A 22,667-nucleotide genomic window follows, 5' to 3' on the forward strand; every position below is an offset into this window, starting at 1 on the left:
TTTATGCCTTTCGGAGGATGCCCTTTGGCTTATGCAACGCACCCGCCACATTCCAACGGTGCATGATGACCATATTCACTGACATGGTAGAGGACATAATGGATGTGTTCATGGATGACTTCTCAGTGGTGGGAAATTTATTTGATGAGTGCCTGATAAATCTAACGCGTGTGCTGAAACGGTATATTGAGACTAACCTGGTTCTGAACTGGGAGAAGTGTCACTTCATGGTACAAGAAGGCATAGTCTTGGGGCATCGGGTGTCAAGCAAAGGAATTGAGGTGGATCGTTCTAAAGTGGATTTAATAGCAAAGCTACCTCCTCCAACTTCAGTCAAAGCAATCAGAAGCTTCCTTGGGCATGCCGGTTTCTACCGGAGATTCATCAAAGACTTCTCAAAAATTGCCAACCCTCTCTGTAAGTTGTTAGAAAAAGATCACCCTTTCTTGTTTTCTGATGATTGCAGGGTAGCATTCGAGGAGCTGAAAAAGAGACTGGTCACAGCACCTATCATTGTTGCCCCCAACTGGGAGCAGCCATTCGAACTCACGTGTGATGTCAGTGACTACGCAGTGGGGGCAGTGTTGGGACAGCGGAAGGACAAGCTGATGCATCCAATCTACTATGATAGTAGAACGCTGAGTGGAGCCCAACTGAACTATACTGTGACTGAGAAGGAGATGTTGGCTGTGGTGTTTGCTTTCGACAAGTTCAGAGCATATCTGATTAGTTCTAAGGTAATTGTATACGCTGATCATGCAGTTCTCAGGTACTTGATTGAGAAGATAAAGTCTAAACCGCGCCTGATTCGTTGGGTGTTGCTGCTGCAAGAATTCGACCTTGAAATTCGTGATCGTAAGGGCACAGAGAACCAAGTCACTGATCATCTATCACGACTTGAGGGAGCTGAAAATGTAGTTGAGGCTGAAGATATTCTGGAAACCTTTCCAGACAAGCAGCTGCTCGCTACTAATCTTGAGAAAGCGCCATGGTATGCAGATTTTGCAAATTACCTGGCCTGTAGTATAGTTCCCTATGACCTTTCATCTATACAAAAGAAAAAGTTTTATCGTGACTGCCGCATGTATTATTGGGATGAGCCTTACCTGTTTAGAATTTGTGTTGACAATATGATTCGGAGGTGTGTCCCCGAGATAGAACAATCTTCTGTTTTTCAGGCTTGTCACGCATCGGCTTATGGAAGATATTTTGGAGGGGTCAGGACAGCTGCGAAAGTGCTTGAGGCTAGATTCTTTTGGCCAACAGTGTTTAAATATGCGCACCAATGGGTGAAGGGCTGCAATGAATGTTAGCGGACCGGGAACATTTCTCGTCGCCATGAGATGCCCATGAACCCAATTCAAGAGGTGGAAGTGTTTGATGTCTGGGGGATTGACTTCATGGGTCCCGTCGCTAGCTCCTATGGCAATAAGTACATAGTTGTTGCTGTGGATTACGTGTCCAAATGGGTAGACGCTGCAGCGTTGCCCACTAATGATGCAAGAGTGGTGGTGAGGTTTTTGAAGAAGAACATATTCACCAGATTTGGGACACCAAGAGCGATTATCAGTGACGGAGGCACTCACTTCTATAATAGAGCTTTCGAGAAGTTGCTTGCAAAGTATGATGTACGCCACAAGGTGGCTACCCCTTATCACCCGCAAACTAGTGGGCAGGTTGAGGTGTCCAACAGAGAGATAAAGAGTGTGCTAACCAAGACTGTGAACGCCACAAGAACTGATTGGGCGAAAAAGTTAGATGATGCACTCTGGGCCTATAGAACTGCTTTTAAAACACCGATTGGTATGTCACCATATAAGTTGGTGTTCGGGAAGGCCTACCATTTTCCAGTGGAACTTGAACATAGAGCGTGGTGGGCACTGAAACAGCTGAATCTAGACATCGAGGCTGCGGGCACAACGAGGATCACAGAATTGCATGAGCTCGACGAGTTCAGACATCTTGCTTTTGAGAGCACAAGGTTGTACAAGGAAAGAATGAAGAGGTTGCACGACAAGAACATTGTGGAGCGAAATTTCAATCCTGGAGATATGGTGTTGCTTTATAACTCACGATTAAGGCTATTTCTGGGTAAACTCAGGTCGCGATGGTCTGGACCATTTAGAGTGGTTGAAGTTTTCCCTTCAGGTGCTGTCGAGATTGCCACAGAGAAAGACTCTTGTACATTTAGAGTCAATGGGCAGAGATTGAAACTATATATGGGCATGAGCGAACCAAAGGAAGTGTCTGAGCTACACTTGACTGAATCACAGAGGTCGAGCGAGCCTTAAATGCCCTCATCTGCGTCGTGCTGCGACGTTAAATCAGGTGTTGCATGGGAGGAAACCCACGAATGTCTTGTAAGTGTAATGCATAACTTCAAAAAAAAAAGGTAGCAGGAACACGCCCAGACCGCGGTCCCAGCGTAACCACGGTCAAGGACCTCTTCTGAAAGAAGTCTACCGTGGTCCCAGCGTAACCGCGGTAGGACCGCGGTCAAATACACCCTCTGAAAGGGGTCTACCGCGGTCCCAACGTGACCGCGGTAGGACCGCGGCAGACCAGCGTGGGCCAGGTAAGTGCAGATTTTTTTTTATTTTGTCCCCCCCTTTTAATAAACCTAACCCCCCATTATTCCTCCAAACCCTTCTTTTATTCTCACCACCCGCATCCCCCATCCCATTCTCTCTTCTCTTCTCTCTTTCACATCATCTCTCATCCCTCAAACCCCCATTGTTGCCCCTCCTTTCTTCTTCATCTCTCTCTCTTCACAACCTATCCCTTCCATTCCTTCTCAAGGTAAGCTTCTCTATTCTTTTCTCTTTATTTTACATAACTTAGTGTAGTGTTTTAGTGTAAATATGTTTTTTTTTCTTTCTTTCTTTTCTTTCCTTTTATCCATTATTTGCTTCTTTTAGCCATGATTGATGTTTAAATGGTTGGGTTTTCATTGTGCTTATCTTGGGGCAATTTTTAGAAGGTTTGGAGGCCTAAACAAATTTTTTAGGGTGAAGCTTGGTGGAGGGGTCTAAATGGCCGAAAATTGGGGGTATGTTGTAAAATTTTGGAGCACTTTGTACCCTTCTTAGTTTGTGGTGGTGGTGGTAGCATTTGACATGATTCACTTGTGGGAGATTGTGTGGGGTATTATATGGCGGAATTGTAGAATTAATAATTGGTGTGAGGTCAATAGTGAAGGTTGTCAACTTTGGGCACCTTACTAATTGGGTATACTCGCATTGTTTGACAAAAGGAAACTGTTTGGTGCCATCAGGTGGCGAAGTCTGAGTACCCATCCGACTGGCACATGTTAGGATGCATCTGATTGTTACCCTGAATTGTCTGCAGGTAATATGGCCCGAAAAGGGCGAAAGAGCTCGGCAAGCACTTCCCAAATGCCAACATATGATGCCACCAGGTTCCAGTCACAGGAGGTCGAGGACGCGTTTCATGCTAAGGCCACCAAAAGCTTTATCCCTGAGATTCCTGTTGACAGGGCTGCCCTCCGTATGGAAAAAGCAGACATGTATGAGGAAATCAGACGGAGGGAGATGGAGTTCTTGTTTGATGAACCTGAGACGGAGAACCCGATGATAGTCCGGGAGTTCTACGCGAACTGCCCGGAAAATTTGTGCCGGTCTGTGATTGTGCAGGGCAGGGTGGTGGATGCCTCAATTTTGAAGATTCGCCAGGTCTTGCAGCTGCCCCAGTTCACTGGTGACATTGATCATTACCACGACGCCCCAAGGGGTCACTTGGGACACTATGATTGAGACAATTTGCGCAGGGGGTCGACCAATCTGGATACAGGAAAACATTACCCTTCACTCCAAGTCGTTCACACATGAGGCTAAGTGTTGGTTCACCATTATTTGTAGCCGGTTATTGCCCAGGGCAACATGACAGATGTGAACCACCTACGGGCTATATTGGTGTGGTGCTTCATCACCAAGAAATACTTTGATGTGGCGAGAATTATTGGAGATGAAATGATCCTTCGGTCACCTCTGCTATCTAAGGGTTTTTACTTCCCCTCACTTGTGACGAGGTTGTGTCTGCTGGATGGTGTCCCCACCAATCCTACAGATGGAGCTTTGCCCACAAAAGCGGCATTCAGAGCTTCAAAGATCACAGTGGGCAGAGATGCACCCACAACTATTGAGCTTGATGATGAGGATGAGGCCCCAGCACCTATGGCACCATCCAGGAGATCCTATGATGGAGCCAGATCCTCTCGGCAACCCCATATTGGGGCAGGGTTCTCTAGATCACAGTCCAGCCGACCCATGTTGCATTCTTTGGAGGAAGAGGTGGCAGATCTTCGCTCCTCGGTGGATGGCCTGCATGTGCGTATGGATGCCATGTCTCAGCGGCATGCCAGGTCTGAGAGCCGGATGATGGCTTGGTTCCGTGCTTTGGGGAGGGCTTGTCATGTGGATCCCAGCACCGTCTCCGACTCCGAGTGACGCTCAGGAAAGTCTTCTTACCCTTCTGCACTTTATTTGTGTTATGACATGGGGACATGCCATATTCTTTTTGTGTGGGGTGGGAGACTTGCTTTAATGGTGTATTGTTAGTGTACATATACATTGGTTGTAAAATAAATAAATGTAGGAGACTCTTCCTGAGGACGGACCACTTGGACAGTACTCTTGAGGGAAGTAGTCCATTTAAATTATTTTTTTTATTTTTTATTTTTTATTTTTCTTTTTAGGTAGTGTAGTAATTCCTCCTTAGTTTTTCTTTTGACCACGGTTCTTTTCCAAGGGCTTTTCTTGAACCGGGTCAGGTAGATTTTTCTTTAATATTTTTAGGACTCTATTGGACCAAGATGAGTGAAGGCAAGAATGCGACTCGTAATGTACACACCTGCAAATAACTAAAACGAACTTGAGGGTGCGACGTCTAGGCTCGTTTGTAGACTCATAATTTTATGCCTTAATTCTGCACACCTTCTCTTTCTTGAACGCTCACGTGAGTGTGTTGACAAACTAATTCGGAATGAGTTACATGCCAAGTGTGTGTGATATAATACTTGTATTTTGTGCTTGCATGCGATACCTAAAACTTGCCATGTATGTTTGCAAAGCGAAATAGAAGTTGTTTGGTCTTAGAGATGATTGAGGCATTTCCTTGTGTAGCCTGTATAATTATGAATCCACCTGTACATATTGCCATAGTTAACCCCTTCGAGCCTGAAGCTTGTTCTTTGATAACCTTACAACAACCTACATCCTTGTGTTTGAATAGTTGACTGTTTAAACCTGTACCTCCTAGAAGCACTTGAATTGTTAAAGAGCATATAAAAGTCAAAGTGTGGGGTAGTAATGAAGTGGGAAAAGGAAAATCAGGAAAATACTTGAATGGTGCAATGGCTATGAAAAAAAAAGGCCAATTGCACCTAAAGAAAAGTGGGGGTAGCTTATGAAACAAGTGTGGAAGAATGATTGGGTTGAACAGGGAAATTGGAATAAAGGGAACGATTGTATTAAAAGTTCTTAGGGAGGTTAGTCACTATATCCAAATATATCCTACTAATACCTTAGCCTACATTATAACCAAATAAAGACCTCTTGATCTTGGACTGAACAACTCGATTAGTAGAGTATTACACTAAGGGCAAGCTTATGGTGTATCTGTGTGGCATGTGAATGTTCTTTGCTGAGAGTGAGTGGATTCGTTCTATCTATAGTTCCTTGTTGCTTGATTTTATGTGTGTGGAACTTCTCTCAGAAATGTTATGTGAGGGCATGTGACTCAGGAAGAAAAAGCAAGGTTTCACCTCTGTTTAGAGTAACTAGAATAAGCACGAGTGTGGCATGGCATTAGAGTCTTCATCTGAGGTGTGGCTATTGCACTGCTTAGGTTGTTCTTTCATAATGGCGGGTGTGACATAAACTGGGTAATGCATCGAACGATTAGGCCTAGAAGTGTGGTTCAACTTGCTCGAAGACGAGCAAAGATTTAAGTGTGGGGTGTTGATAATAGGTGAATTGGACTATAATTAGGCCTTAAAGAACCACCTTCTTGTATAGTTTTTGTGGTAAAAAGTGATAACAAAATGTTCTGATTAGTGCTTTTCATGCTTTGCAGGCTATATACAATAAAAGAAGTTTATGGATTACTTTTGGGATCAATTATGGAGAAAAAAAGGCCAATCGTACAATATCCGCTAAGTGCACCACGCGAAGGCAGCAAAAACCAGAACTAGAGATGGACTGCCGCGATCCCGGCGTAACCGTGGTCGGACCGCGGCAGAAGGCTGTTGCGGATTCTGAGAGGCTAGTTGGTCGCGGTCCTGGCGTAACTGCGGTAGGACCGCGATAGGAAGCGAAAAATTGAGGGACTGAAGTGCAAAACACAGAATTTTTAGCCCAAAACCCTATATTAAACAATAGAACTCGTCCAAGGGAAGCATGTAATGTTTTAGAAAGTACTTTGGCAAGAGAAACAAGTGTGAGAGATCACCCAAAACATCATATTTTATTTTTCTTGCAATTTGATCATGAATATTTTCATAGTTTATTTACCCATTGTCATGAGTAGCTAAATCTTTTGTCTAAGGTTTTGATGGAACCTATTGAAGGATGAACTTCTTGATTATGTTAATATAGTTTGCCAGTTTAATCTCTATTTGTTCAACTACGTGTTTGTTGTAGTTAATTGACAGGATCTTCAATTAGTTGTGCCTATTTTGTATGCATAACTCGGGAGAGAGTGCATATTTAGGTAATTGTTGAACAACATCACTCCCAAAGTATAAGAGGGATCTATAACTGCGGGTTTAAAGGCGGGATTAGGAATAACGAGGTCTTGGGTGCAATCTAAAGTGAATTGTAATAAACAAAGCCAGCTAGCGTATCTCGGGAGAGTGCGTCTAGTAAATTATCGTGATTACTCGGGAGAGATTCACGGTAAAAAGAGTGTTCATGGTTGATAGAGATGTGTTGGTAAATCTATATGAAACATAAACAGAAGGGATTCCATCAATAGGGGAAATCACTACCTTATAACCTTCTCATTATTGTTCACAACTTAAGCATATTTAGTTTACAACTGTTTATTGACTTTCAATCTTAGTTATTAAATATACCATCAACTGTTATTCACAACGTTTGGGGAAGTTGATTCTAAAGAATTTAGTAAGTCCAACGAAAGTAATTGATAGGTTAATTCTCTGTGGATTTGACTCTGGGCATAAATACTCAGGTTATATTTGCAACGTCCGCATTGTCCTTTTATAAGGCATAGTTGGGCGAGATCACCCTCCGGGATCGTTGAATCATGGGTCCGGGTCCGTTTATCCAAAATGTTGACCGAAGTCAAATTTGCTCATTTTATTACTAAATTTTATCATTTTTCACAGAATTTCATATTTAAGCTTTCCGGTTACGCGCTCGGACTGCGCACACAAATCGAGGCGGCTCTAAATAAGGTTTTCAAGGCCTCGGAAATACAAAATTTAATTTAAAACAAGTGATGAACTTTGGGGTAACACATGAATCCAACCCGATCTTTGTTTCAATAATCAAATTCCATCAAGTAACAGCAACCTCGACAATTTTCAAGGGCAGATTTGCAGTTTTGAGCTATTAAATGGGACAAGTCTTCATTATCAGTGAATTAAAAATGAATTAAAAAAAACAAGGACCAAGACTTGAATAATGGCCTAAATAATAAATCCACGTTAAGCTATCGAAACAAGGATGCTTCTTCTAAGTTTACAACAAAGACTACGCAAAAGATATCATGACGTTGCTACCTCACAAATTTGAAGAATATTTCTTTTTGAGAAAATTTCATTTTATACTCATTAATTTTAAATTATTTATCTTTTAATGCACAGGCCCAAATTATTTACTATTCCTATTCATAGGACCTAAATTATTTACCCGATTATTTTCACTGTAGCTATTTTGTGTATGTCTCCACCGCCTCTGATCATCTCTTTACCTATTTGCAGAATTGCATTGTGAAAAGGAAAGAAAAAAAGAAGCAGAAATCCCAAATCCCAAGTGAAAAGGGAATTCAATGAGTTTACATTTGGTAAGTAGTATTAAAAGTAAAAGCAGAAAAAGAAGGGGAAAATCTGACCTTTGAAATAGAGGGGAATGAATCTCTCAATTACATCTGTTTTTTTTAATTGTTGGTGATTGTTTTCCAAATATTTGGACTTTAATTTCTTAAAGTTATTTTCTAATTTGAAGCTAATAAGGAATGAATTTGGTTCTTTGCAGTGGGCACCTTATTAGAAGCAATGACAGGAGCTTTAATGGGCCAAGAGACAGAAAGTGGATTTGTTAGGAGCAATGACCGGAGCTTTAATTGCAACATTCACCATTATTGGGCTTGAAGCTTTTGAATTTAAATTTTTATTTTGAAAATTTCTTGTTTGATTCAAAGTGGGTGCTGTTAAATATTGCTTATAATACCTTCTGGAAGTTCATACTGAAATTTGATAGCATTTGGAGCTGATTTGAGATCGAAATTTTCAGTTGAAAATCGAAGAAAAGCACAGCTACAGTATACAGCTACGGTATACAATATGTTGTAGGAGTATATAGCTATACTGCAACAGTATACTATTATAATTTACAATATACTGCAACAGTATATTTTAATAATCGAAGAAGAACACAGTTACCTAACAGTATACCACTACAGTGTACAATATACAATAGGAGTATATAGTTATACTGCAACAGTATACTATTATAGTATACAATATATTGTTATAGTATACTATAATAATATGCAATATACTATAACAATATGCTCTAATAGTATACAATATACTATAATAGTATACTTATTACCCGTAAATTCACTTGCCTTTTCCCTTTTAATTTGCTTTAAGTTTTTACCGAGCGTGAGGAGCAAATTGAAAAATGCAAAAAAAAAATTATAGTATGCTATATAATGTAGCGGTATACTCTTACAATTAGATCCTGTTAGAATTTTTTAAAATTTTTATTGACAACTGATATTATTTCAGTTTAATAATTGAATTAATTTTTTTTTAACTCTTTGTGTATAATTGTATACTCTGTTGGTATAGCTATATACTATACTGGTATCATATGTTAGTTAATATTTTTTTGGTTGTATTAGCTACATTTAATTGGTACACAATTTGATTTTTCTTTAGTAATAATCTATATCTATCTATATTATTATAAAAGCACAAATAATTTATGCTAAATATTGAACGACTAAAATATCCCTCAAACATTGATAAACTTTTATACCCTTAAATATTCATATTATTTAAGGATATAATTGTAAATCAATTGAGGCTAGAACATTTTTCCGATTTATACTATAATATACAAAGTTGATTTTGAGCCAAATTCTTTTGTGACATCTTCAACGTAGCCTACCAAGTCTACAAGTTGATTTTCTAATACTTAAGTAAATCTATGCTGAATGACATTGTAATATTCAATACTTTGCCTAATATTAGAGTCCGAATTCAACTAAATTTTGTATATATTTTACCTTTATTTAATAATTTTTTTCCTTTCCTTATTTCATTGAATTGAAACATATATATTTCTCTGGACCAGAAAAACCCCATGTATTATTCTCATCTGTCTAAATTATTATTATTATTATTATTATTATTATTATTATTATTATTATTATTATTATTATTATTATTATTATTATTGCTATAAGAATTGCTTGTTGTACTTTGTACATATTCCTCAATAATAATTACTTTATGAAACTGGATGTTACGTGTTTCATAATTTGTAACTCAAGACATATTCGTGCAAAGCACGAACATAGAGACTAGTACTATATTAAAAGCACGAAGGCCCTTAGCGAAATGTCATTCGCCTTTTTTACCCTTTAAAAACATATTACATATTGGATAAAATAGTAATTTAAGTTATTTTCTTAATATTTAGGATTTCAATATTAATTATATTTTGCATATCAAATACTTCCTTATCTGAAGTAGGTATGAATCCTAATTTTTAGGATTCAAAATCAAATACTAAATTTTATCTTAATAAGACCGTTAAAGGAAAGAAAAACCACCGACATATTTTTAGCACGTTTGTTTTCCCATACCTTTCATTAATAAGAGATAGTGTGCCTATAATTTGAATTGTAAAAATTCAATAAAATAATATTAATGAATTCATATTTACCTAGAATAAAATAAGAGAATTTAAAACTAACATTTTTTACTATTTCAAACTTGATCTTTATCAACAAAAAGGAAAATATGAAGTTCCTCCAAATTTATGTTAATTATTATAAGAAATACTTCATTTAATAAGTCATTTAATTATTTTTCTAATTTTTAGATATTTGAAATTAATAAAACTTAAGATTTTATTTTATATAAATCATACCCTAAATTATGTATAAACAATAAACAAAATAAATACAAGAAAGAATAAAAAAGATTGAAGAAAGAGGATGTAAGTGATTTGAAATCCTCCTACAAGTCTTGAAGATGTAAGTAGGATAAAAACAACTTCCAATACCTCATCAATAAATGCTGTATGAAACCAATTCTTGAATAATACTGATGTGATCCATTTTCTAATAAGTTATTTAGGTTTGATTTATATGTGTTTTTAAATATTAAGATAATTTAAATATACAAGATTATGACACTAATAATATTATTCGACATTACATTTTGAGTTTCAAAAGAACTATTTTTATTATTATTATGCGAAATATTGAGCACAAATCAATAATAAGCACAAAATTTATCAATTATTAGAACAAGATAAGTTATGGGATTTTTTTTATTTTTAATTAATGATACATTTAGCTAAATATAAATGGCTTTCTTAACTACAAACATTAATTGTGGTTTCTAAAAGGATATTCAAATCTTAAATTTTATTTTTGATATACAGTGATTCTTAGTTTTTTGAGATTTACAAAGATTTCTCTTTTGCGTTCCTTTTTTGTTTTGGAACACGTCTAGCATGGATGATTTTCCACCCCATTCAATTGTTTACAATTTGAAAAAAATTATTGAATAAAAATATAATTATAATTAAATATTTTGAATTTGGTATGAGCTAATCTTAAGAATTTGAATAAATAAAAACTAATTATTTCTTTTAAATATTAAGAACGAATAATTAAGCATTTGAATTAATTAATTGAAAAAGATTCCAATTATATTATTTTCCAAACTTATCATAAAAGTAAAATTATTTTCAAGTTAAAACAAATCTTGGAGTACATAAATTTATTTTCATAAAAAGACCACTGGTGATGACAGAAATCGGAAATAGAGTAAAATCGATTACCGTAAAAATTCAAACTTGAGAAATGAGAATGAAATAGTAGAAGACAAAATGTATTCAAAATGAATTGACATTAATTTTTTATTTTCATTTTTCATCTATTCCAATAAATATCTCTCTCTCTCTTATATATATATATATATATATATATATATATATATTCACACAACATTAGTTAGGTTAATTTGACGAATATTTGAAAAATTATGATAAAAGTATATAATAAATATCTGATCATTGTAGATTCAATATTATACAACAGAAATGACTCAAAGTTTGTTACATTTTTTCAAAGATTATGCCCTCCTTGCATATCCTCCAACATGAAATGTTGATTGAACATTTTTCGCTTTAAAAATAAATTTTATATTGAACAAAACTAATTATTTTTCTAATATTTAAAATTATGAAGTTAACCAATAGTGGAATTATTTGAATATTAATTCCGCTGATTGTGACGCTTAAAACCAAAGTATACACTTTTAATTCTAATTCTAAGTCATTCTTTGAAGTAAATATATCACTAATGAATTATCTTTCAATGTAAATTCTCTCACAAGCTTGCTTTCGTATCCTTTTAAATGTGTTTTTTTTTATTGCTCTTTAATGTGATTTTGTGATCTGATGAAAGTTATAAATTATTAGTTACATGGTTATATGTTTTAAGTTCTATCATTCGGCACTATTTAGGCTTTCAAGGGCTTGTTCTTGTTAAAACTGAAAAGGAAATATGATAACTTGTGAAATTGAAGTTACAAAGTTATGAAATTGGAACAAAATTTAAGTTGAATTATGAACTAATAATTGAGGATTTTATGAGGCCTTTTTTATTTATTGAGTTAGTTATACACAATCAATATTTATGATCATCTTCATAAACTTATGTTTTTATTTAACAGTCAAACCTCTCTATAATAGTCTCGTTTGTTTTGATATTTTTTTGCTTTTGTAATGAGGTGTTGTTATAAAGGACATAAATTATAACATAACATAATAATTAGTCCGAAAAAAACTTGGCTTTTATAGTAAATGGTTATTATATACAGATGTTGTTATAGAGAGGTCTGATTGTATTACTTAAATACATTTTAAATAAATTAGTTAGTACCCACTAAGATAGAATACACGCGCATCGCGCGTACCTTAAGACTAGTATAAGAAAAGAATAATAAAAAATAGTGAAAACAGTAAATGAAATTAGATTATGAAGAGAAAAAAAATATAAAAAAAGAAGTTAAATAGAATTAGAAAAGGAAAAAAGAAAAAAATAAGAAGAAAATGAGAAAAAAGAAAAGGAGAAAAGAGAAAAGAAAAGAAAAGAAACATAAAAATAAAAAAGAATTGGAGAATAAAGAAACAATTTCCCACAAAACCTACTATGGGTAAGAAATGTAATTAGTTTATGGGTAAAAAAACAAATAGGTAGATAAAGGTAAATAGTTTTGTTTTTGTGGGTAACTGTGTCAAAACCCCTTCTTTTTTTACATGTACAAAATTTGAATCACAATCTTAACTGATGTATCAAAATCTTAGTCTGTGTCTCTGTGAGTAAGAAGGACCTTGTGCTTGAGCTAATAAATTTTAAATACCAAACAGCTCCAAACATGACATTGGATTTCAAATACATATCAATGTCAGAAGATTACAGTGACCATTACTTAAGCATACCACTAATTATATGAATCTACTTTATGTAATTAGTAATTTATAAGCTAATCAATCGCTAATATTTCTTACTAATATTACTAATACACTCCTACTTAGTGTAATTCTTAATGTATAGGCTAATGAATCACTAGCGTTACTTCAGGATATCACTAATATTACTTAACGATACCACTAATAAACTTCTACTTATTTTAATTATCAAATTAAAAATAAAAAATCATAAACATTTCTCACAAATATCATTAATATACTTTCATTTAGTGTATAATTATCAATGTATCGGCTAATCAATCACCAACGTTACTTATATAAGGATACCACTAGTTCACTAATTGTTAACGTTACTTAAGGACACCATTAATACACTTCTACTTACAGTAATTATCTGTTACTTGCAAAAATGGCTCTGCAGGCGCACATTAAGCAGGGCTAGCTAACGTACGCATTCAAGCCATGACTCGACGGAAAAACAAAGGCGTAACACCGACGACTATATAGGAGAAGGAAGAAGAAAATAGATTAGTAACACCGTAATCGGGAGTACCTCAAACACTAGGACATATTCAATTAGGTCAACGGATGACAGGAATGGGAAGTACCCCCATGGTGATGCAGACCTCAAAATGTAATGAAATGGAGATTCTCAAGCAAGCGGAAGTAGAGGCTAATTCAGCGGCGAGGAAATTGACATTCTCAATGTAGAAAGGAAACCTTAGCCAACCAACTCCAACTATGACTGAAGTTGTACAGGGAAATCGATCTCAGCAACAAGAGCTCCAATTGGAATACTATCCACCGATAATGAAGGAAGGAACAAAAATTGTTCGATTAAATCTGAATGAGGTAAATGAGCAAACTCAAAAATGGAGGGCAACTTTAATTGGGTATGTTCTGGGTGGATCACCCTCATTTAAGGAGAAGCTTAAATTTATGTATGGAGCATGGAATTTTATCAATACTCCTTTTTATGTATGGAGTGTGGAATTTTGTCAATACTTCACAAGTGTACCTACACGATAAGGGCTATTTCATATTTCGATTTGATACAGAGGATGACAAGAACAAAGTTATTCAACAAGGGCCATATACATTTCAGAACAGACCTATGATCCTAAAACAATGGGAACCTGACTTTCAGTTGAGTAAGGAATTAACAAGGAATGTTCCTATTTGGGTCATTTTTCCTAGTTTACCAATTCAGTTTTGGAGTAAGGAAAATTTGGGTCGGATTGCAAGTTACCTAGAAAAACTTATCTGTTCAGACAAACTAACAGCTAACTGTGATAGAATTTCATATGCTCGTATTTTAATTGAGATGGATATATCACAAAAACTGCCTGATTCTTTGATGATTGAAGTGGCTGATGGAAAATACAAGGAACAAATGCTGGAATGTGAATGGAAACCAGCATATTGTGAGGAATGTCTTCAGCTAGGGCAACATACAGAAAGTTGTACAAAAGTCCAGCAAGCACAAAGGCAGGTTAACCAACAGCATGTAAAACCAAAGAAACAACAGAAGAAAAAGCAACAAGCAGGCCAATGGAGAGTAAAGATTGTAAACGAGAAAGATCAAAAAGAGAAGGAAGATAGTCCAGAACCACACCAAGAGGAGAATATAGATGCAGAATACTCACAGCAAAAGAGAAGAGGAAAACAGATAATGAAGGATCAAGGGCAGATTAATAGGAAGGGGCATTGTTAGATAAAAGCTTAGAAGATTTATTGAACAAAAACAAATATGGTCCTTTGAGAATTCAAGAAGATTGCAGCACTGACAAAGTGACTGAAGGGGTTGTCCTCAATGAGGAGAATCCACTATGATAGTTAGCTCGTGGAACATTAGAGGGTTGAATAAGCCCTTCAAGTAGAAAGAACTCAAGGCATTTCTGCTAGAACATAAAATAACTCTACTAGGCTGCCTTGAGACAAAGATAAAGCCTAGGAGTGTAGCTAAAGTTAGAGCTAAATTCAGTAGAGAATGGAAGGTGTATTCTGATGAAACTATAAATGAGAGGGGATGGATATGGATACTGTGGAAAGAACAATTGGTACAAGTCAATATAATCTTATTTAGTGATCAATTAGTCCATTGCAAAGTAAAGGATAAAAGTACACAGAATACTTTTGACATTACTTTTGTATATGGGAAGAACACTATAGCTGAAAGAAGGAACTTATGGGGTCAGTTAAGGCAAATTCAAAGTAATATTCAGGAGGCATGGCTGCTAACAGGAGATTTTAACAATATGTTGTCTGTTGATGATCGAATTAATGGACAACCAGTACAACAAGCTGAATTGTGGACTTTAAGAGATGTATAGATAATATTGGGGTGGGACAACTAAACAGAAAGGGAAGCCAATGGTCTTGGTGTAACAAGAAGGATGCAAATAAAAGAATCTACAGTAACATAGATTGGGCCTTTGGTAATGCTTCTTGGCTGATGATGTTTAGCTTAAAACATATATATTTTTATGTATATCGCCTCATATTTTACTTTTGTTTCGTGAATTTGGGATGTTAAATTCTATAGTTCATATTAATTTGAAGTGTTTTTATGTGTAGGAATGATTCGGGAGCAATTGGAGGCGAAACGCGCAAGATTTGAGCTAAAACGAACAAAACCGGACGAATTGAGCATTTGGGCGCCACAGGCAGCGCCTGGCGCCACCTGTGGCGCTGGAGGCAGAATGGAAGTTTGCGGCAGTGCCCTGGTGGGTGCCTGGCACTATCCAGGGTACCGGTGACGTGATTATGTCCAATTTCGTCCGGGACAAGGTTATTTCGGCCCTAGACCTACCCAACACGTATAAAAGCAAGACTAAACCTATTTTTGGAGGGGAAACGCCACTTTGGAGGGATCTAACACACTTTAGAGGGGAATTCAAGTGGAAGAACACACACCACGCTTGGAGGAGGCTTCTAACTAGTTTTTCTTCTCTTCTCTTCCTTTAATTTCATAGTTTATTAGTTCTAGAGTTTTGGGTGCTACATGAATGTTGTAGTTTGAAGCTTGAATTGTTCTTATTATTTATCATATTGGTTTATTTATTCAATCTTGCGCTTAATTATTTGATTGCTTGATCACCAATTGAATACTATCTACGAATCTAGGATTGAACTCGGGAGAGGGAATTCTAGATTGCATATAAGATTGAATAGAGCAAGATCTTAACTCTGAGGGGGAGCGGATTTGCGGTTAGAATAGGAATATACTTAATCGCCTTGCTTGGTTACTATACGGGAATTATTAATGCGTTCTTGTTAATCCTAATTCCATAGGAATATAGGCGTTAAGTTAGCTTGAATAGACGAGTTTTACTTTGGGAGAAGGATACGAGCAATATTAACCCCGTCAATCAATAAACCAAATAAATTAATTAGATGATTAAAGTGAAAAACTCAACGGAATTGTTAGCTAACCCATAGCTCTAGAATATTCACTCACATTGAATTCGTCTTTATAATTTTCCAACTTGTTTTCTTTAATCTCTTAGTTTGTTACGTTAGATTAGTTTTAGCTAAATATTCATATATTAGGATTCGCTTGAATAGATTAATTGTTTGGTTTAATTTAGTTGATAGTTAATCACAAGTCCTTGTGGGTACGATATCTGGACTTACAATCCTATATTACTTGTCGACCACGTATACTTGTGTGTGCGTTTGGGAGCAACAAGTTTTTGGCGCCGTTGTCAGGGACTTAGAAATTAACTATTCTACTAGATTAAATTTTTACTTTTGCCCTATTCAAGTTTTTATTTTATTTTTATTTTAACTTACTTTAATATTTTATTATCTTTGTTGGCATGGCATCTTGGAACGATAATTGGTCAAATATTGGTTATTCTTATTATGGTGATCCTTGTCCATATTGTGGAGGATCACACTTAGGGCAAAATTGTGCATCTCAATCTGATGTGTGGAATTTTTGTACTGCGTGTGGTTGTCAAGGTGGCCATTGGAATGGTTGTCCTAATTCTTATTATCCGTCTCAGGGTTCTTATTATAATGTTTCTAATAATGTTTATGAGTTTTGTAGGTGCAATGAAGTGGAGGATATAGAAAGCATGACTCGTATTATGGACATGATAAGGCAAATAGCCGAGCAACAGAACATGATGAGGCAAATAGTCGAGCAACAAAGCCTTGATGCTTTAACGATCAAAAGACTCCAGGCTAGAATGGATGAATTAATGGCAAATTTCCAAGAAAAATCTCAATTCGATAAAGAGAGCGAGTTCCCACAAGAAGATTATTTTGAAGAAGCAGATATAGTGAGCCAATCTTTGCTTGAGGAACAAGCTCAACTGATAAAATCTCATGAGTTTCTCCGTGATGGTCTTTCAAATATGACAGAACAGCTGATAGACGAAAGAACTGAGCTCAGGCAAGAAATAGACCAATTTGGCTTAGATATGCATGACCTGCATAATCAATTGAATAAAAAGGTTGAGGCGTCTGATGTCCTACAACCAATTTTTGTGGATACTGGCCAGCTTGAGGAGCGAAAAGAGGAACTCCAATTATTCGACCAAAATATTATTAATGATACCAAGGTTGACGAAGAGTGCAAAATTGAGGATGTCAAAAATAATACAATTTTGGAGTTGGAGCATATTGGACCTCATTCTAAATATTTTTCAACATTGTGTTTGGTTGGTGACATGGGAATTGATCCAGTCGAGCATATGAAGGAGTCAATGGATGAGGAACAAAGTGCTTATATTCTGAAATTTGTGATGTCAAGGAGACAAAACGACATCCCCCACTTAAAGGCCAAGAAGTGCAAGATGCGATACCTATTGCTTGGTTCATTTATTTGTATACCACCGCCCCAGGAACGTGATAGAAAAATTGATGCAAAATTGGGGGCGCAATTTATATCCTCAAAGTGGAAGGAAAAGTGGTGAAGTGATGGTGTCATTCCGCGACGTTAAATCAAGCGCTTGTTGGGAGGCAACCCAGCCTGTATTTTAATTTTTTTTTTATAGTGTCAAGTTTCGTGTTGTTTTTGTTTTGCAGAATAGGGGAAGTCTGAGTACCCAAAGTTGAAGTTGAGGAGCATGTTGAGCTTAAGTGTGGGGTCGTCCTGACCCTTCAGATTGAGAATCATGTCTGATCTAGGCCCGAGAGGGTCTCAGGGAGTATTTCTCACCTTTGCTTTATTATTTTTCTCTATGATCATGCATCGAGGACTATGCATAAAATAAGTGTGGGGTAGGGAAACTACTTTCTGAAGTGTGATTGCATAAACTATTTTTTTATTTAGTTTTTCTTTTAGAACTCGTAGTAGACATAGTCTAGGTAAAAAAAGAAACGAAAATTGAAAATTTTTTAGAAAAAGTTCAGACTTTCCCCGATGATGGATCTTTTGGACAATTTTCTTGAGGGATAAAGTCCGATTAAAAACACCAAAAAGATTTTGTTTTTAAAGATAGTTAGGTAGTATCCCTTGGTTTTTCTTTGGGTGTCGGTTCTTTTCCAAGGGTGTAGCTCGAACCGGGTACTTTATTTTTTTTAGGAGTACTTTAGGAAGAAACTGAGTCACTCTAAGATACTCATTGACATGGTTGATGCTGGCACATTAGGCTATGACATTCCTTCTGTTTTCCCTTGTATTTGGTTTGAATTGTGAAGCCTAAATAAAGTAAATAGCCTATTTTGTGACGCCTTTTCTCGGTTGTTTGACTTGTATGCCACATAGTGCAATATTGCTTAAATTTCTCAATTATGTGTGCTTGCTTGACTTGAGAGTTGAACAAAACCGTCTTAATTGAGTCATGTGCAACGTGTGTGTAAGGATTTATGATTTTTTGTGCTATCCTGTGTAGTCTAGAACTTGCCCCGTGTGTTAATCGAAGCAAAATTGTAAGTTGTTCTAATCTAGGAGATGACGTAGGCATTTTCTTGCTTGATTATGGATGTGCTTGTCACATAGAAATAAAATTTTCCGTTGCTAGCCCCTTTGAGCCTATAGACCTTTCTTTTGGCACCAACATTACAAGCCATACTCCTATTTTTTTCTTAATTTGAGATAGAACATTTACCTCCTAAGGCACTTAGTCGCTAAAAGAAGTAAGGTTAGAGATTGGGGAGTATCTTTTGAGTGGAACCATGGAAGGGCCCGTTGGTGCACTAAGGTTGAAATCAAAAGTCACTAGCTGGTGAACTTTAATGTATGGAAGAGAGAGAGAGAGAGAGAGAGAGAGAGAGAGAGAGAGAGAGAGAGAAAGGAAAAGAAAAATTGCAAGAAAAGAGAAAAAAATATGATAGTTCAAATAATGGAGAAAATACACACCTCCAATTCTTAATGATTTGTGCTAGTGGAAATATAGAAGTGCTTCATTGAAAAGAGAGCTATGTTGTATATGGCAAGTGAATTGATTGAGAAGAATATGTGCTTGAATCATGAATGTAGTGCATTAAAGTGCTTAGGAGGGTTAGCCACTATTTCTAAATGTACCATACCCATTCCTTAGCCTACATTACAACCTTAAAGTCTTAATCCTAGATTTTGCTAGCTTAAATTAGTAGAGATATACACTACGGGCAGGCTTATGGTATGACCACGGGATGCATATGAACTCTTTGTGAGAGTGAGCGAATTTTGTTCAATTGTGTGATGTCCTTAATCTATATTCAAAAGTATTTGAATGTGTGGACTACTATATTCACTCTTTTGTTTGTTGGTAAGGGCACATGATCTCATGAATGATTGGTAATGTTGTAAACTTTCATGTTGGGTAAGTACATGAATTGAGGGTGCTTAGTGGTTACAAGTCGGCTTTTGAGGTTGGGTGGTGACAAATAGGTTATTGAAATTGATTAAATTGAAGGGTTATATTTGGGCATGCGTAAACGGGAAGAATGTGAAATTTTGTGTGTCCATGCTTGTGTGCCGATATTGATCATAGTCAAGGGTATAGTGTGTGGTTAAAATTTAAGGTTCTCCTCTAGATACTTGTACGTAGTTGGGGGTTTATTATATAGTCTCATTGCTCGAGGACGAGCAAGAGTCTAAGTGTGGGGTGTTGATGTTTAGCTTAAAGCATATATATTTCTATGTATATCGCCTCATATTTTACTTTTGTTTTGTGAATTTGGAATGTTAAATGCTATGGTTTATATTAATTTGAAGTATTTTATGTGTAGGAATGATTCGGGAGCAATTGGGGGCGAAACGCGCAAGATTTGAGCCAAAACGAACAAAACTGGACGAATTGAGCATTTGGGCGCCACAGACAGCGCCTGGCGCCACCTGTGGTGCTGGAGGCAGAATGGAAGTTTGAGGCAGCGCCCTAGTGGGCGCCTGGTGCTACCCAGGGCGCAGGTGACGTGATTTTGTCCAATTTCGTCCGGGGCAAGGTTATTTCGGCCCTAGACCTACCCAACACGTATAAAAGCAAGACTAAACCTATTTTTGGAGGGGGAGACGCCACTTTGGAGGGATCTAACACACTTTAGAGGGTAATTCACGTGGAAGAACACACATCACGCTTGGAGGAGGCTTCTAACTAGTTTTTCTTCTCTTCTCTTCCTTTAATTTCACAGTTTATTAGTTCTAGAGTTTTGGGTGCTACATGAACGTTGTAGTTTGAAGCTTGAATTGTTCTTATTATTTATCATATTGGTTTATTTATTCAATCTTGCGCTTAATTATTTGATTGTTTGATCACCAATTAAATACTATCTACGAATCTAGGATTGAACTCGGGAGAGGGAATTCTAGATTGCATATAAGATTGAGTATAGCAAGACCTTAACTCTGAGGGGGAGCGGATTTGCGGTTAGAATAGGAATATACCTAATCGTCTTGCTTGTTTACTATACGGGAATCATTAATGTGTTCTTGTTAATCCTAATTCCATAGGAATATAGGCGTTAGGTTAGCTTGAATAGGCGAGTTTTACTTCGGGAGAAGGCTACGAGCAATATTAACCCCGTCAATCAATAAACCAGATAAATTAATTAGACGAGTTAAGTGAAAAACTCAACGAGATTTTTAGCTAACCCATGGCTCTAGAATATTCACTCACATTGAATTCGTCTTTATAATTTTCCAACTTATTTTCTTTAATCTCTTAGTTTGTTACGTTAGATTAGTTTTAGCTAAATATTCATACGTTAAGATTCGCTTGAATAGATTAATTGTTTGGTTTAATTTAGTTGATAGTTAATCACAAGTCCCTGTGGGTACGATATCTGGACTTACAATCCTATATTACTTGTCAACCACGTATACTTGTGTGTGCGTTTGGGAGCAACAACTGACAAAATATTGTACTGTTGAAGCTATTTTTGAAAAGCCAGGTGTTTCTGATCATTCTCCTATTATCATTAACACATTGGTAGTTAAGTCCTATTTGCCTAAACCATTTAGACTATACAATGAGTTATTGCATAATAAGGAGTTTGAGCAAGTTGTGGAAGAAGCATGGGGGCAGCAAATAGAAGGATATAAAATGAAATGTGTGTGGATGAAACTGATGAGATTAAAGGATAGAGTGATGAAGCTTAATAAAGAGATGTCATCCTTAGACAAGAAGCTGGACAATCTAAGAAAACAGTTGAAGAACACTCAGGAGAACCTTGATAAAGATCCATTCAATACTGAGTTGATTTCAGAAGAAAGAGAACTGATAAGCCAGATAGTAAAATAGGAAGAAGTTAATGAGCAGATGCTAAGACAAAGATCTAGAGCAATTTGGATAAAAGAAAGAGATCAAAATATCAAATTCTTTCATGCATAGCTAAAGGCAAGTCAAACAAGAAATAGAACTGGTTCAATATACAATGATCAAGGGGTCAGGATTACAGAACCAAAAATGATAGAACAAGAGTTCACAAGCTTCTTCCAATCCTTATTAGGAGAGTGTGCTAAAGAACAGCTTTGTATTGATCTGGAAACAACAAGGAATGGACCTTATCTAACAAAAGATCAACAGAAGGAACTGATCAGACCAATAACAGAACAAGATATAGAACATGCAGTTAAAGAGTTACCTAATGACAAAGCTCCAGGAGTGGATGGCGTCCCTGCAGAATTTTTTAAGGTGTACTTGAAACTTGTTGGAAGTGAAGTCAAGCAAGCTGTTAAGGACTTCTTTGATAATGGGAAACTGTTGAGAAGTATAAACTTGCAATATTATGAAGAAAAATTATGATACTGGGTAAAATTACTATTTAAAAAGTTAGGGTAAATGATGAAATAAAGTAAAAGACAAGGTAACGACGTGACCACACCAAATCGGTCGTTACATAAAGTTACACATTTCGTTGTTACGTAACGACGGATTTAATGATACGATATAATAAAATTTAAGTAACAATAAAAAACAAATATCATATCTAAAGTAACAATACGATACAATAAAATAGGTAATAACCATTCAAACAAGTTGTTAAAGAAAAATTGTGTTTACTTTCGAAAAAGCTTGGCAATATTTTGCACCAGCTCCACATGCAATTAATGGATCAGCCTCTAAAGTACTGAAATAAATTAAAATTGTAATTAATTAATGCGGCTATGCAACAGAATCGATCAGATTCACGTGCTAGTTAGGGATGTGATTAAAGAAAATAATTAGCTATCAAGTCTACTATTTCTACCTAATCTCATTAGATATCGTAAGGTTTAGCTAAAATTTAGTCCACATGTCACTAAATTAACCTTTTGCTATATGTTTAAATCGAATAATATCTTACAAG

The 22,667-nt window shown here is 36.1% G+C and overlaps 2 protein-coding genes across 2 annotated transcripts; both read left to right on the plus strand.

Moving 5' to 3' along the window:
- Positions 1–13,887: 13,887 nt before the first annotated feature.
- LOC138869172 (uncharacterized) lies at positions 13,888–15,277 on the plus strand. Its single transcript, XM_070146769.1, has 2 exons — positions 13,888–14,653; positions 14,871–15,277. Exons 1-2 carry the CDS (start codon positions 13,888–13,890, stop codon positions 15,275–15,277), a joined length of 1,173 nt encoding a protein of 390 aa, XP_070002870.1.
- A 1,488-nt stretch (positions 15,278–16,765) lies between these two features.
- On the plus strand, positions 16,766–21,619 carry LOC138869173 (uncharacterized). The gene is made up of 2 exons (XM_070146770.1): positions 16,766–17,768; positions 21,270–21,619. The coding sequence occupies exons 1-2, from the start codon at positions 16,766–16,768 to the stop codon at positions 21,617–21,619; spliced, it is 1,353 nt and encodes a 450-aa protein (XP_070002871.1).
- The last annotated feature ends 1,048 nt before the right edge of the window (positions 21,620–22,667 follow it).

Source organism: Nicotiana sylvestris, chromosome 5 (genome assembly GCF_000393655.2).
Source record: "Nicotiana sylvestris chromosome 5, ASM39365v2, whole genome shotgun sequence".
In the NCBI taxonomy this organism is placed as follows: domain Eukaryota; kingdom Viridiplantae; phylum Streptophyta; class Magnoliopsida; order Solanales; family Solanaceae; genus Nicotiana; species Nicotiana sylvestris.

Bases quoted from the DNA above. Each gene is read 5' to 3' on its own strand.
- LOC138869172 (XM_070146769.1), top strand. From the start codon at position 13,888: ATGGAGCATGGAATTTTATCAATACTCCTTTTTATGTATGGAGTGTGG. The intron at 14,654-14,870 runs GTTAGATAAAAG...TAACTCTACTAG, and splicing joins GATTAATAGGAAGGGGCATT to GCTGCCTTGAGACAAAGATA.
- LOC138869173 (XM_070146770.1), top strand. From the start codon at position 16,766: ATGGCATCTTGGAACGATAATTGGTCAAATATTGGTTATTCTTATTAT. The intron at 17,769-21,269 runs GTTCATTTATTT...TTGAAAAGCCAG, and splicing joins GATGCGATACCTATTGCTTG to GTGTTTCTGATCATTCTCCT.